This window comes from Eptatretus burgeri, chromosome 5 (genome assembly GCF_056783735.1).
Source record: "Eptatretus burgeri isolate ZD-2024b chromosome 5, Ebu_testis_v1, whole genome shotgun sequence".
In the NCBI taxonomy this organism is placed as follows: domain Eukaryota; kingdom Metazoa; phylum Chordata; class Myxini; order Myxiniformes; family Myxinidae; genus Eptatretus; species Eptatretus burgeri.
Window position 1 is genome coordinate 72,422,557 of NC_140965.1, and position 17,042 is coordinate 72,439,598.

At 46.5% G+C, this 17,042-nt stretch overlaps 1 protein-coding gene across 7 annotated transcripts in view; it reads right to left on the reverse strand.

Moving 5' to 3' along the window:
- LOC147026683 (regulator of G protein signaling protein-like) overlaps positions 1-17,042 on the reverse strand; it is a 171,864-nt gene that overhangs the window by 81,689 nt on the left and 73,133 nt on the right. For 6 of the 7 annotated variants that reach the window (XM_085882373.1, XM_085882372.1, XM_085882371.1 and 3 more), the window contains one exon: positions 13,257-13,789. The exons of the other annotated variant lie outside the window; for it this stretch is intronic. In XM_085882373.1, coding sequence (XP_085738499.1) covers positions 13,257-13,789 — 533 coding nt within the window. The remainder of the gene's footprint in view (positions 1-13,256; positions 13,790-17,042) is intronic. 7 annotated transcript variants of the gene reach the window in all.

Consider the following 17,042-nt stretch of genomic DNA (forward strand, 5'->3'; position numbering starts at 1 on the left):
GGAAATATGCGTTGCGTAGGACTCTTTCAGTTCGACTTTGAACTTCAAATGTCTCTTGTCGCCCTTTAACCTTTAAACCACAAAGTTCTTCTACTCTTTTTCTTCTACACCCCTTCCTTTCACATGAAACAAGCAAGCAAGCACGCACACTGCCCAACAACGACGAAAGGAATGCGGATGCTTTGCAGTACCATGCAAACTTGTCATTCAAAATTGCATGCCAATTCTTAACCACCATTTCGCCTCAGCCCTTCATTCCGCTCACCAAACTACACTACACTCACTACAAGCACTTCATACGACTACGAAAAATCCCCGCATCAACCCACACTTTCATATTCCCACTGCAAATGCGACCATCTATCTATAATTCCACCAATGTGTGTGTGTGTGTGTGTGTGTGTGTGTGTGTGTGTGTGTGTGTGTGTGTGTGTGTGTGTGTGTGTGTGTGTGTGTGTGTGTGTGTGTGTGTGTGTGTGTGTGTGTGTGTGTGTGTGTGACCGCTGTTTCTTGACAACCACTGGTCCGATCAAATTGAAACTTGCCAGCAATATTGCTGGGAACCTGAGCATGTGCCTTTTCAAGGTTTTCTTTTAATCGGACAAGTGTTTCCCAAGTCATGGCCATTTATTTACCAACCAATGACAAGACATGTTGCTGCGTAGGCGTGGCTGCGTAGGCCGGTGCGCGGCCGGCTGACGATGACGTCATGTGCCGTGCCTGTTACGATGGGGATCGGTGCCTTAGTTACCGTGGCGTAGGAGTGGCAATGGTCAATGGCAGCGAATGTCATGGCAAGCAAAGACAGGGAGGTAAACTTGATTTTAATTTGGATTTCAATTAACTCTGTGTGTGTAAGTATCACAGCAGTTGTTACTTCAATGCAAGCGATAATTCGTGGAATGCATGTGAACATTCCGTATGGGCACGCACCACTTCCGGAAAGTGATGACTTACTGTATTCTAATAATTTCTCGATTTCTTATGTGCATTTATAGATAAACACAATGCCCCAATCCAGTCGTAGTTTACGAGAGCGAAGGAATGGCCTGTGTGGTTGTTTGAAAGTTTTTTTTTGGGGGGGGGGGAGGGTTGCACGTACGGCCACTCACGTACGGCCACGCACGTACGGCCACGCACGTACGGACATGCGAGAGCGAAGGAACGGCCTGTGTGGCTGTTGTTTCTGGCTCGTGGTTTGAAAGTGTTTTTTTTTTGTTTGTTTGTTTTTTTTTTGCACGTACGGCCACGCACGTTCGGGCACACACTAGTTATTCATAATTTCATTTCAAGGAACTTCAACCTCTTCCCGCCGTCACATTACAATCCTCTCTCACTACAAATGCCACATGTTCGCACTACTCTACAACCGCAGCAACTACCACATGGTCATCATGGAGGAGGGCACGGAGCATCGGGAGACACGGAGATGTAGGTCGGGTTATTTTGGGGCATAATTCGAAGTGCGAATGTGCGCTGGAGCTCTTTTAAGACCTACAGTTGGTGCAGGGATTTCTCTAAAATCCCACGTTTGAATGGCGGCCAGTGCACGCGTTTCAGGCCAGAGAGCGCTTCCAAAAACCATGGCCCATGTTAAACTTGGAGCTCCAACGCATGACCAGGTCAGCGAGCGACTGAGCTATTTTTCTCATTCGGGGCCTGGCGGGGCGTAACTTCAAACGCTATGGACCAATGGGGAAGAGTGATTTCGCAAATAGCCCCGTTTGATCCGATTTTTGGCTCCTCCCCTCATCCGGGACTCATAAAAAGAACAGTTCTGGGCAAAGCAGAGCTGATCGGAGAGCAAAGAAGAGCAGATTGGAGATCGGAAAGCAGTTTGTCGTTGGCAATCACTGGGGACAGGGAGAGGATGAGCTGGGGCAGCACTTGTCAGTCATCGGACTTCGCCAGGGAGACAGGCGGCGTAGAACGAGGGGCACCACGTGACCAAGCATGGGGTCACGCGTTGCAACTTCAAGCCCGGGGCTGCTCCATTCCAATTGACACTCATTAGATTAAATAGACACTTACACATACAGATTCTTACACAAATAGGATAGGGTGTCTCTTCTCACGCATCTTTCTTCTACCATCTCTCTCTTGTCTACTGTGGAAGCGAAAAGAGCAATCAACATGGGCAAAGCCCGACCGACTGTTCTTTTCAGGGCAAGACCCAAGAGCGAACTAAAAGAGCGAACCAAACTGACCTGCACCTTTTATTTTTCCTCTTGCACGATGCCGCATTCCCCACATTGCATTACACTCACACTTCACACTTCTCCACCTGAGACACCCTCAGTATTTGTCCTGCTCCCCTTTCCTAAACGTTCTGGGCTGTGCTGGTCTTCCGGCCGCCAGCCCAGGTATTGAGCTATCTAATCTCTTTGGGCTATCTAATTTTCTTTCAGTGTGTGTGTGTGTGTGAGTGAGTGAGTGATGGCGCCTGTCGTGGCTAAAGTTAAAATTGTGGAAGAACGAACGTGATAACTGCACTGTCTCTTCCTGTAACATTGTTTGCATTTTGCCGCACCTCCAAATTCCTTGCTTTCCTTGCTGTACATTGAAATAAACCCATTTACTGTGCCAGGTAACTTTCCTCACATTCTGGTTTAAATAAATGTGTTGTTAGAAATGTTCCCAGCTTGTGCTTGTGTTTTCCTTCATTGGTCTAACATGGACCGTACCCTAGCTTAGCCGGGACGTTATTCCTCAAGAATCTGTTTCATAGCCAGAATGTACTTGGCAGCTCCGCTCGGCTGCACCTGATCCAGGTAATCTGAATAACGCAAGACAAACACATAAATACCGTCCGGACTCGCCCGGAGACAAACACCACCCGGACACCTCCAGAGACAGAGAGCGGGGAGGGGGGAGAGATAGAGAGAGAGAGAGAGAGAGAGAGAGAGAGAGAGAGAGAGAGAGAGAGAGAGAGAGAGAGAGAGAGAGAGAGAGAGAGAGAGAGAGAGAGAGAGAGAGGAGGGGAGAGCAAGAGAGGTGTGGGAGGAGGGTGCTGCACTATATTGGGAGGGGGTAAAGCAAGGATGGGACAAAGAGAGGATGGGACAAAGAGAGGGGGAGAGAGAGGGGGGAGAGAGAGGGGGAGAGAGAGGGGAGAGAGAGGGGGAGAGAGAGGGGGAGAGAGAGGGAGAGAGAGGGGGAGAGAGAGGGGGAGAGAGAGGGGGGAGAGAGAGGGGGGAGAGAGAGGGAGAGAGAGGGGAGAGAGAGGGGAGAGAGAGGGGAGAGAGAGGGAGAGAGAGGGGAGAGAGAGGGGAGAGAGAGGGGAGAGAGAGGGGAGAGAGAGGGGAGAGAGAGGGGAGAGAGAGGGGAGAGGGACAGAGAGAGAGAGAGAGAGAGAGAGAGAGAGAGAGAGAGAGAGAGAGAGAGAGAGAGAGAGAGAGAGAGAGAGAGAGAGAGAGAGAGAGAGAGAGAGAGAGAGAGAGAGAGAGAGAGAGAGAGAGGTGGAGGTATGGGAGTTAGCAGAGAGTAAATGTTATACTTTATTAACACACACACACACACACACACACACACACACACACACACACACACACACACACACACACACACACACACACACACACACACACACACACACACACACACACACGCTCGGCCGATATCGGCAATTTTTCGAGAATCGGCAGGTTGGAGTCAGTGTCATCACCGATGACGGGATGCACTGTATACTGTTGTGGACCGGGTATCGGTGACCACTAGATGGAGCTGTAGAGTCGGCTCCACCGAACACCCGGAATCTAGATCGTCACCCTCGGTTAACTCCGAGGGTACGGGTCCCTTACAGGACCGTGAATCGTCAATAAATCAACCACGGTACAGGGTTATTTGCCAAACTTTAAAATACCTAGAGGCCCACGTGGTGAACTAACGACTATTCACACCCTCGACGGAGCTCGAACGGGACGAGTCGTTTCCGTGCTCGACCCGCGTGTAACCCGAGCAGATGGTTACCGAGGTCCCGTCGGTCCAAATGCACACAACTACGGCAACAACGGCCTTTTTTAATTCCCCAACATGCACCGTGTTAAACCAATGAAGAAAACACAGCAACGAGCTGATACATTCAACAAATGGGTATTTATTTACAATAGGTGGGGAAGGAACAGATAAAGGGCAGAGTTATCTGACTATAAGAAATGCAGTATGTACAAGGCAAAAAGCACTTAACAGTTCCTACTTAAAGATGGGCCCACAGACAGATGCACACCCAAAAGAAACGGACCCAAAATGGTCTTTATTATCCCTTCGGCTCGGAGGGAAGTCGAGCTGAGGGACGAGAACGTGGCAGGCTACCTGGCCGCGAACGCGCGGCTGGGCGTCCACCCCCCTCCCTGAGCTCCGGTCGCCAGAAGACGGACCAGGACGGCCAGACACAGACCAGCGACGAGATGTGCTCAGACCAGTGCCAGCGGCGAGATGTCCTCAGACCAGCGCCACCGACGAGATGTGCTCAGACCAGCGCCGAGATGTAAAGCAAACCAGAACACGCGCTCGAGAAGACAGGGCGCAGATTGTTTGTTCTCTGTTCCTTCGTCGTCTTCTCGGGTGCGGTTCCTCGTGCGTGGCCTGCGCCTATTGGTCGACCGTCGGGGAACTCACTCGCATCTCCCTCATTGGGCGAGAGCGACACCAGGTCCTCGTGAACTCCACCCACGTACATGCTGACACGCATGTAAGCAATGGCGTCGGTGTAGGATGGTGGGGGGAACTGAAGGCAGATGTCGTCGGTGTTGTGGTTGTTATAAAAATCCTAACTATCAAAATAACTTCGCAGCGCATGTATGTAATTCCCATTAGACAGAGGCAGGGGGCCCAAATTAGAAACACACACACTTATCGAAATAACTAAGCCACGGGGACGGCTGTATGTCTGTGTGCACAAGGCTTCCATATTCGTAACAATACAACCCAAAAGCCTTGAATAGCTTTCACTGAAAACAACGTTGCATTTACATCGATGCTTCAGGGATATGTTCACAAACACTAATCTTTAAAACAGCTGCGTTTAAAAAACAAATTTTTTTTTTGAAAAACGGGTGGAAAAAATTTTTTGCTAGGAAATTTAGAAAACATGTTAATACGGAAAACGGCTCAGAAATCGGGTGTTATTTCACAACAACTTACTCAGAATGATGGAGCACAAACCACGCGCTCAGCATGACGGAGCACGAACCACTCGTTCAGGAACCACTCGCTCAGGATGATGGTGCACAAACCACTCGCTCAGGACGATGGTGCACAAACCACTTGCTCAGGATGACGGAGCACGAACCACTCACCCAGGATGATAGAGAACGAAGCACTTGCACAGGATGATAGGGCACGAATTACTCATTCAGGATGACGGAACATGAACCACTCGCTCAGCATGACGGAGCATGAACCACATGCTCAAGATGATGGTGCATGAACCACTCGCTCAGGATGATGGTGCACAAACCACTTGCTCAGGATGATGGTGCACAAACCACTCGCTCAGGACGATGATGCACAAACCACTTGCTCAGGATAACGGAGCACGAACCACTCACCCAGGATGACAGAGAACGAAGCACTCGCTCAGGATGATGGGGGCACGAATCACTCATTCAGGATGACGGAACATGAAACACTCGCTCAGCATGACGGAGCATGAACCACTCGCTCAGGATGATGGTGCACGAACCACTTGCTCAGGATGATGGAGCACAAACCACTTGCTCAGGATGATGGTGCACAAACCACTTGCTCAGGATGACGGAGCACAAACCACTCACCCAAGATGACAGAGAATGAAGCACTCACTCAGGATGATGGGGCACGAATCACTCGTTCAGGATTACAGAACATGAACCACTCGCTCAGCATGCCGGAGCATGAACCACTTGCTCAGGATGATGGTGCACAAACCACTTTCTCAGGATGATGGTGCACAAACCACTCGCTCAGGACGATGGTGCACAAACCACTTGCTCAGGATGACGGAGCACAAACCACTCACCCAGGATGACAGAGAACAAAGCACTCACTCAGAATGATGGGGCACGAATCACTCGTTCAGGATGACGAACAAGAACCACTCGCTCAGGATAATGGTGCACTAACCACTCGCTCAGGATGATGGAGCACAAACCACTTGCTCAGGATGACAGAGCATGAACCACTCACCCAGGATGACAGAGAACAAAGCACTCGCTCAGAATGATGGAGCACGAACCACTCGCTCAGGATGATGGTGCACGAACCACTCACTCAGGATGATTGAGCACAAACCACTTGCTCAGGATGACAGAGCACGAACCACTCACCCAGGATGACAGAGAACAAAGCACTCACTCAGGATGATGGAGCACGAACCACTCGTTCAGAATGACATAGCGCAGTACCGCCATTGACTGAAGGGTGCTTGGCAAGTGGCTTAAGCACTCAAGCAAGCACTCCAATGAAGTAGTTGATAAGGGACGGCTGGCCAGGCTATGACTGCATACGATATAAGATCCCTTTAACTTTAAAGACGGTCTTCACCGCGCTCACAGCTGTTAAAGAAATTCAATTAATTCGTTCAAATATTGACCTCATCCACAAAAGAGTAGCTGTGTGATGTCGAACAACCCTGGAGACATAGCAAAGTTGAATCACCCGTGAAATAAACATTGCACATAATCTGCCATGTTCCCAACATGTCTGTGCATGCGTCACGTGAAACATCGGTTCGTGGTCTACAGAAACGTTATAACTTTATTTTAAAAGGTCCTTTTTTCACCAGACTTGCTTTTAATTCCCTTTAGAGCTGCTCACAAAACCTCCGGAAATAGACACAGATCTGGCAGACGCGATGGATAAACAGTCCCTCTGGGGGCAGGGCACGATATCAAGCAGTGAATGCATTAAATCGTATTGCTCAATGAAGCTGGTTAATTTTGGCACATTCCTAAATCATTTGTACACTCAATATAATTCTCCGAAGTGTAGAAAAAGATAAGTGTAATGCTTTGGAAAGTTCACATTTTCTTGTGTATCTATGGAGACTGAGGGACCACAACCTTCCTTGCTTAAAGTAAATAAGTATATAGGCTTAGTTATAGGACTCATTATTTCTTTGAGTAATCAGATTTCACTCCAATATTCGACACTTATTTCGTCCGGATCATATCTGATCCTTAGAGCCAAAATAATATTTCAATGATATACTTTAATTAGTCCGTGAGAGTCGATCGTGGAAAATTGCATCATTTAATGGATGAAATTGCTCCATGCTCTTAATTTGAAAACTATAGCACTTACAAAAGCGATGTATGCAGCGATTTGTAGCAATGATGAACAGGCATTTGATAACATAGTTGAGGAAAGTGAAAAAAAAGACCATCGTTAATAAATCATTGCGGCTTCTTTCAAGTCAAATCATGGTTGAGCAGGCCAAAAAACATGGCGCCTTTAGACCCCAGTAAGGTTACCTAGGATACCCCTTAAGACCGCAGAGAGAGAGCAATGACCGAGGATGTACCTGATAAAGGATATTATTAAATATGGAAGTTAATTGTCTTCAAAAGGGATGTTTTCATTAACCCAAACAACCAATTTTCAGTCATGCACTTCCTTGGAGTTTTCTTCATATGCATGCTAGGTTTCATGGTTTTGGAGTAATGGAGGAGACACACTGACTGACACACACACACACACACACACACACACACACACACACACACACACACACACACACACACACACACACACACACACACACACACATACTCATTCATTCATTCACATATATAGTCTTTATTAAAGCCTGACATTTTGAAAACGTGCTAGTTCTCCTCCTCAGAGGTGTTAAGAGCAGTGTGGTGGTGATGCCGTTCAGTTCCGTTGGGGACAGTTTGAGTCAGAGATTGGTCCAAGTCCTTGCCAATCACAGGGCTCCCTGCATTCAAATTATTCTGCCGCTTTTTGTTGACCTTGTAATTTATTGTGTCGTGCTTTGTATGTGGAATGCAAGTCGATGTGTCTGACAAACCATGAGTGGTGAAAGCACCGGTACCGAGTCCCATACAACCCTTGCTGCACAATTTCACTTTCACCACTCATGGTTTGGAGTCTTGAACTTCGAATTAATGCATGGATATCACGATCCTGGAGTATGTGCTTCCGCCCTTTGCAGATGATGTCTTTCCCTCGGAGTTCCGTGCAGACATCACCTTCGACACCATTGCTCGTGAAACATCAGCAATTTGAGCTGTCTTTGTCACTGAAGCTCCTTCCAAACGCACCCCAACAATAACCCTTTTCAAAGTCACTGAGATCTCTTGCAGCCATGCTTGCATAATTATAGGCAACCAGGCCTGTGCAGCATTTTCAGCTTATCTGGAATTTAACTTCCAGATATTTTATTGTCATCGTGCACTGTCCATTCATCTGTTTCCTTTTTCAACTTCTCTAGCCAAACCGCAGGGCCGATCCGACTGAAAATTTTCCAGCAACGTCCTCTCCTGACTGGTAACATGAATTGCAAAGCTCGTTCCAGTCACATGACTTTAAGTCGTTCAAAATGGCCGACTTCGTAAATTTCCTTTGATCATCCTTGAGATGTCTCCACAACTTGATTGGAGTTTACCTGTGGCCAACTCAATTGATTGGACATGATTTAGAAAGAAACACACCTTTCTATATAAGGTCCTATAGTTGACACTGCATGTCAGAGCAGAAACTCCACCATGATGTCTCAGGAACTGTCCGTAGAAGTGTGAGGAGTTATAGATCTTGGGAAGGGTATCAAACAATTTCTAGAGAGTTAAAAGTTCCCAAGAGCATGGTGAATTCCATCATTATGAGATTGAAAGAATATAGAACTACCCAGACTCTTCCTAGAGCTGGCCATCCGACCAAACTGAGCAACTGGGAAAGACGGACCTTGGTCAGTGAGCTGAACAAGAACCCAATGACCACTCAGAAACAACGACAGAGTTCCTTGGCTGAGGTGGAAGAACCTGCCGGAAGGACACCAGTCTCTGCAGCACTTCACAAATCTCGGCTTTTTTTAATGGGAATCACCCCAAAGCATAAAGCCACTCGAGGTAAGGGGCTAAGAGATTGTGAGATAAAGATAGGGATAAAGCAAAACAAAATAAAAGAAAGAGAAAAATACTAAAAAAACATCCAACACACAGGAAGTAGCAGAAGTCAGGTGAAATTCCATGTAACCTTTAAGATGTAAGAAGTATGAAATGACATTCCTCTTAAAGCTGGGTAGATCATAGGATAATGGGAAGCACATTACAGGAAGTGAATTCCAAAGCAAGACAGTATGAGGGATAAAACTATATGCATAGTCTTTCGTTCTGCACTTTGGATCAGCTAGTACATGGGTGTGCAGAGATGACAAACCGAGTCTTGAATCCAAACACTCGTACAGGAGGAACGAAGTCAGAAAGTCCAGCAGAGCATTTGCCATGAAAATATCTGTGGAACAGACAGAGTAGCAACTGACCTATGGTGAGAGAGCGGTTTAAGAGTTGAACCAATCTCTGCACCAACCAAGTTCACTATGCATTTCTGGAGCCTATCAAGTAAAGATAAGTGGCAGGCTGGTGCTCCAGCCTAAATGTAGCAACAGTTCTCCATGTGGGGATGTATAGTTGACTTACACAGGTAGAAAACAGCATCAGGAGGGAAGTACCTCCACGCTTGATAAAGACAACAAACTCACTTGGAAGAACTCTAAGCAATACCAGAAATGTACTTGTCTTAATAGAGGTTAGAGATGTCCAGACCAAGAAGCTGAAGCTCAGGCAATTCTGTTAAGGTTGAAGACCCCATGTGCACAGAAGGGAAAGACCTGTTTCTGGAGTGAGACATGGACAATAATTTAGTTTTCTTTGCATTGAAGGTTACCAGCCAGTCATACCTCCACTTCAACACATTCTCCATATCATTGTCCAGTGAAACTCCAACCTCATTACGAGTAGTATTAAGTGAATCAGAAGATTTACAGTAAAGTGAGGAGTCATCAGCATGCATGGCTAACTGAGACAGAACATTTTCAGGAAGATCATTGATATAAACAAGGAACAGAGTGGGACCATGCACAGAGCCCTGTGGAACACCAGAATTGATGGAGCAGGTGGGAGAAGATTGACCCTCAAGTTCCACCTTCATCTGTGAAAAGTCTAAATGATTGAATGCATCACTCCAGATATACCATACGACTGAAGCTTGTGGAGCAGACCCTTGTGCCACACTTTATCAAAGGCTTTTGAGATAAACAAAGCAACTAATCAAGCTTCACCCTTCAGCTCCAATGCCCTGTTGAAATGATCTGTAATTAAGGATAGCAGATTACCAGCAGAGCGAGAATGGTGAAAGCCATACTGGCAGTCAGTGAGAAGTTCATTGTCCTCCAGATGGTTGAGAAGTTGTTCATTGATGAAGCATTCAAATACATAACTGTTTTTTTGTGTACAATATTGAGGCTCGTATGAGAGCTAAAACACAGAATGTACAACAAGAGGAGCAGGGGACAAGAGGGGTGGGAGAGGGAAGGACAAAACAATGGGGAACAGAGACATGAGGAATGTCTGCAGAAAGGAAAGGGATGGGGCGGGGCACACAGGTTAAACAAGATGGACACTACAGAGACTTTCAGGTCCTTACACGACAGGGACTTTCAGGAAGGAAAGCAGGGAATTTGAAAGAGGTGGGTTTTTGGTGGATTAACGGGATTAGAAAAGATCAAGGATTTTGATGGGGAAGACAAGAGATGGTGGTGAACCTGCCTGCGGTGAGAGAGTGAGAGACCCAAAGACTCAGCCTCATCGCAGGAGATATCAATGATCCTAAATGCCTTGGCTTCCACAGTATGAAGCCAAGAAAGGTGAGAGGCTGGCGCACCAGCCCAGAGGGGAGAGCAGTACTCTATCAGGCTACAGATGAAAGCTTTGTATGTGGTCAGGAGCTCAGGTGTGCCAAGGAAGGACTTTGCACAACGGAGGATGCCCAGTCAGTGACTGGCTTTGGAAGCCAGCTTGGAAATGTGGCTTTCCAAGGAAAGATCATGGCAGATAGTGAGAACCAGAAGCTTGAATGCAAGGACGTCTTCAAGAAGATTGTTGAGAAAGTCGATGAGAGAGGGGGTTCCAGACGGTCCTTTCAGAGAGACATAGTGAGAGTGAGAGATTTGTCAGGATTGAAAGACATGTTCCATGTGTTGGACCAGCATGTGATTTTATCCAGATCTGCAGAGAGTGAAGAGGCTGCTGCTTGCCGATCCGGGATGACATGGTATGGCAGAGGGTGGAGGCATCAGCAAATCGACAAAAAGGATTTTCCAGAGATAAAGATTGCAAGAGAATGTTCAAATAACCAAATGATTGGTAAGAAATTGCTGGCATGTGAAATCAAACAAAGATCATTCAATGCAAAATGGAAGACTTCATTAAAGAGTAGGTTGCGGGTCAACAAACATGTTCTGAAAATTTATCAATATGATTATATGTGCATTAAATAGTTCGATGCAAACTATTGTGGTTGCCCAACTATTGGGAAAATTAATGAAATTTAACTCCGAAGTTGTTATTTCTCGAGGCTGTTGAAAAAACAGCCGCGTGCCCATATATGGATGGTGACGTCACGTTCTCCAAAACAAAGCGGACGCTCACTCGCTCATTGATGAAGTGTCCAGTTCAGCGGGTCGTTCTTTCGCTTTTTTGAGCTAGTAACTGTCTATATTATCCTTTTTTATTTTGAATTATTGTGGAACAAAGTTATTTGGATATTTGTACATCATGCCTTGTACGTGTGTCGTCATGTTTTGTAAAAATGTCTGGAAAACGGGTAATCACTCCCACCGATTCCCGAAGGAATCAAACATTCGCAGGCAGTGGATAAGATTTGTACAAACAAAACGAGCGAATTTTCCCCCAAAGAAAACGTGTAAAGAGGACTCTTTGGATAGACTTGTCATTTGTGGTGACTATTTCACAGCCGAGAATTACGAAAGGCAACGCAATAAGTGAGCTCGGTTTCAAAACAATTGCTCAAGTGAGACTGAAGCATGACGGTGTGCCCACCATTCAGTCTTCTCCTCCTCAACTGGCTCCTGCTTCATCTTCTCACACTGTCACCTCTCAAGCGAGGAAACTCTCCTCAGCATACTGACAAGGTGGATGGGAAGAAGCGACGACGTGCTGTGGATAAGCTCACATGTGCCAGGGTGAGTGCTGATAAATGGACAGTCTGATATGTTACAAATTATATTTCAATTCAATTCCGATGGCACTGATATTTAATGTGTAATAGTTTGCACATGTTTCTTAAGCAGTTGGTGAGAGATCAATGTGGACCAGTGAGTGGTGTGGGTGAAGAGAGCCTTGTTGAGGACACAGAGGAGAACGCTCCTCACACACCCGACACTGGCCACTGTGCTGTGAGCACTCAGTGCTTCATCATCACTCCAAAACCACGCCACAAAAGCAGAAGCAAACGTGAATCAAATCTCTTGTTTGTGGTACATGGTCAACCAATATTATTGAATAAGTTCACATCAACACGAAGAAATGTTTCCGAATGTTCACGGAGCTTTCGGAGAACGTGACATCATAGCATCTTCGGTAAATTCCGGTCTGTTTTTCGATCACTGACAAAAGTTTTGACTTAAAAGTTAATTTTAGCATATTTTGAGTTTCAAATGTAAGAAAATAATTGCCCAACGATTATTAATGTGATCACAACCTTCGAATCACGCGGTCATCAGCGACCCAAAACCTGCTCTTGAAGCGAGAACTGCTCATTGAGTAAGCAGGCTTCAGAAGAGGAGCAGGTATGAGTAGAAGCAGTACAGGATAGGGATGTTTGGAGAAATATGAAAGTCATTGTGTTGATGATGTCACCTCTTAATTCAAAAAAATATTGTTTTTTGTCAGATAGTCATAAATATATGGAAGATAAGCAACCCCATACAACAGGGCTGACAACAGTCAATTTTTTTTCATCATTCCCTTGTGTTGTGATATTGGGTCTCACCATCTCCTCACTGGAGTCACGTGATGCCCCCTCCCCCCTTTAAGGATACTTAACCACACAGCACACAATGTTTGCATCGTCTCGTACTTTTGCCTTGCCATGCTGAGCTGCTATGCTAGTTGGTGTTGTCTCCATTGAATATTTTATGGAATTATTCCCAACACCAACCATATTTTTCGAATTTCATTGTATGCAATCGCTGTGACTGGAAATGCTTTGTTCTACAAATGGTGAAATGCACTTACCATTTGGTCACTATTTTTTGGGCAGAAATGACAAGGGCTTGAATTTATTTCATCCCTATGGTTCACCCTGCCAGCAGTTTCTTCAGCTTTAGCCCCATATGTGCTCACTTCATGACTGTCCTCATTCTTCTTTCTTTTGTCAATGTCAAGGTGTCCAGGTAGTTTCTTCATTTCACTATCCCTCTGGTGATACAAATCCCTCTTTGTTGCAGATTTTGAGCATTCCTGCTGATCTGCTTGTGAGATATCAAGGGAACTTAACCCACCAGGCTCTTGACAACTGCAGTGAATGTCTTGCACCCCGACTTGGATTCTCATGCCATGATAAGGGAACTGTGATGCAATTTCTATACACGGGTTAAGAGGCTCAGAAGGGCCGCAAGGTTGAAGAGGCATCTTTGGCATCTCTGAACAAATGTGAACCAGAAGCTGGGGCACCCAGTATGCGTGCAGTTGGGTCATGATGTTGCGCTGCACGGTGCGCAAATGCTCACCCAGGTTCACACGAGACTGAGAAGTTTCCGTCTCAGAATCTGTTTGGGACAACATAAACAGACAGAGGCCTAAGTATAACAGCATTATGATTACTGACAGATTCCAGGCATTTCTATTCTGCACAATCTACATACAAAAAGAGCTCGGTCTCGGCGTGCCTGCATCTGTCCGTCCCTGTCTGCCTGCCTGCATGCATGCATCCACAATTGTAATACAGAGGATACCACTCATCAAACCCAATCTGCAAACAGCAAGATGTAGTTGAGTGAGGTGAGGATTGATGGGCAAGTTTCAATTTACATGAAAACAAAAACTCTTCCTCCTTCATCTTCTTCTTCACGTATAATAATGATAAGTCTCATTCAATGCCATTTCTCATATCAATTCCATTCAGAAAATGCTTGCTACATACTTTTTATTTTTTTTAAACAAGGTTGAAGCTCGTATAAGAGCGAACACACAGAACATATAACAAAGGGAGCAGGAGACAAGAGGGGCAGGAGAGGGAAGCACAAAACAGTGGGGAACAGAGACATTAGATATGTGGAAGGCAGAGGGATGGGGTGGGATACACAAGGTAAACAAGATGGACACTACAGGGACTTTCATGAAGGAAAGCAGGGAATTTGAAGGAGGTGGGTATGGTGTGGATTAACAGGTGTAGAAAAGATCATGGGTTTCGACAGGGGAAGACATGAGATGGTGGTGAACAGCTGTTTTGAAGACCTGGAAGGAAGAGTGGGATTGAAGAGAGTGTGGGAGTTTATTCCAGAAATGAGAAAGAGGAATGAAAGAGTGAAGTTGAGCAGTAATTCTTGATTTTGATAGTTTCACCGGAAGGGTGTTGCTGGCGGACCTTGAGCACCCTGCGGAAATATGGGGGGGGGAGAGATCACAGACGGGGGGGGGGGTACAAGACTGGAGAGTAGACAGTAGAAGAAAGAAAGACCACCAACCTGCCTGTGGTGAGACAGTGAGAAACCCAAGGACTCAGCTTCATCGCAGGAGATACCAATGATCCTAAAAGCCTTGGTTTCCACAGTGTGAAGCCAAGAAAGGAGTGAGGCAGGAGACACAGCTCAGAGGGGAGAGCAGTATTCCTTCAGTCTGCGGATGAAAGCTTAGTACGTGGTCAGGAGCTCAGGTGTGCCGAGGAAGGATTTTTCACAATGGAGGATGCCCAGTTGGCGACTGGCTTTGGAGGCCAGCTTGGAAATGTGGCTTTCTGAGGAACGATCATGGCAGATCGTGATACCCATAAGTTTGGGTGATTGAACTTCCTCAAGAGGATTGCAAATAAAGTGGATGCGAGGGATTGCCAGATCGTCCTTTCAGAGAGAGAGAGAGAGAGAGAGAGAGTGAGAGTGTAAGATTTGTCAGGATGGAAAGATATGTTCCACGTGTTGGACCAGCTTGTGATTTTATCCAGATCTGCAGCGACTAAAGAGGCTGCTGTCTGCCGATCAAAGGGATGACAGATGGTACAACAGAGGTTGGAGTCATCAGCAAAGAGATAAAGAGGATTTTCCAGAGTCGGAGAGATCGTTGATGAAAACCAGAAAAAACACAGACCCCAGACCACTGCCTTGAGGAACTCCAGCCGAGACAGGAAGAAGGGATGAGAGAATTCCATGAAGAGCCACACATTGATTGAGACAGGAGAGGAAGTCTGTGACCCATGAGTGGAGATTGCCTTGGATACCATAGGAAGAGAGTTTGGTGAGCAAAGCGGGGTGCTAGACCGTATCGAAAGCTCCCGATAAGTCGAGAGATATGGTGCTGATCTGATCTCATGTCTGGCATTGAGGACCTCCATCCATTGTTGGGAAAGCAGAAGCAGCATGTCCAGGGTAGAGTGAACTGGTCTGAATGAGAACAGAGAGAGGGTGAGCAAGAGCAGCAGAGCAGGTTTTTAGGATATGTAGGCTGATGCTGTCTGGACCAGTTGCAGAATCAGAGTAGAGGATTGAAAGCAAAATCTCCAACTTGGTGGGAGAAAAAGACAGAGTTGTGACTGGGTGTGACTGGGTAAGGTGGGTGTGACAGAGGGTGATTGGTTTGGGACACAGGATTTAGAAGCAAACACAGAGTTTAAGCATTCAGCCTTTTCACTTCTTTCTCTTTTCACTTGTGTATTGTTTGGGAATGTCAAGATCACTGACCTTGACTTTGCAGATGATGCAGTCATCTTTGCGGAGAATCAAGATGTCCTCTTGGAGGCCCTCGGGGTGCTGAATGAGGAGTCGGAGCTGCTGGGATTCCGGGTTTCTTGGGTCAAAACTAAGATCCAGGCTTTCAATGACATCTTGGATGTTGCTATCTTGTCTGTACCTGTTTGTGGCGAGAATGCTGAGGTCACAGAGAGATTCACTGACCTTGGCAGTGATATTCATGTCTCTGCTGGCTGTGTGCCAGAGGTCAATAGACGTCTGGGTCGGGCCTGGGGAATCATTGATTCACTAGATCATGGGGTGTGGTGCTGCCAGTACCTGTGTGGGAGGACGAAAGTCCGAGTCTTCAGGTCCTTGGTGCTTCCAGTCTTGTTCTATGGATGTGAGATTTGGACTCTGACCAAGGATCTGAAACAGAGACTTAATTCCTTTGGTACCAGGTCTCTTCGGAGAATCCTTGAGTAACGCTGGTCGGGCTTTGTGTCCAATGAGCGGTTGCTGAGAGACTCAAATGAGATTTATTACCTGCATAGTTTGTGAGCGTCAGCTGCGGCTGCATGGACACGTGGCTCGTTTTCCTGACACTGATCCTGCTCACCAGATTTTCTCAGCGAGGCAGCCTCATGAGTGGTGGAGGCCAATGGGCTGACCACGTACCTCGTGGTTGCAGCAGGTTGATCAGCAACTCAAGGAGATGGGGATGGGTCAGGCATCTGCCTGGGGGATGGTCAGACTGAGACCCGGAGGATGCGTGGCTCCGGCAAAGGCTCCCATACCTGACCTGACATTTTCACGTGCAGTGTCAGCTGGGCAGCCATTTCAGGTAAGGGAGGGGATGCACGGGGAATAAACACCAGAAACCGACTTAATCAGATGCCACCAGGATTTGGAGGAGGGAGACAGGTTTGAGAGTTCAGACTTGAGATTAGAAAGATGTTGTTTCCTGGCTCTCCTCAGGGTAGGCACACACTTTTTCCAAGCTATGTGGAAATAACTGAGATTGCCTTCAGTTAAATTTGCCTTCCACGAGGCGAAGGCAAGTTGTTTCAGGAGAACTGCCTCGCCACAAGCTTCAGTGTACCATGGGCAGGAGGAAGAAGATGACAACTGAAGATGACAT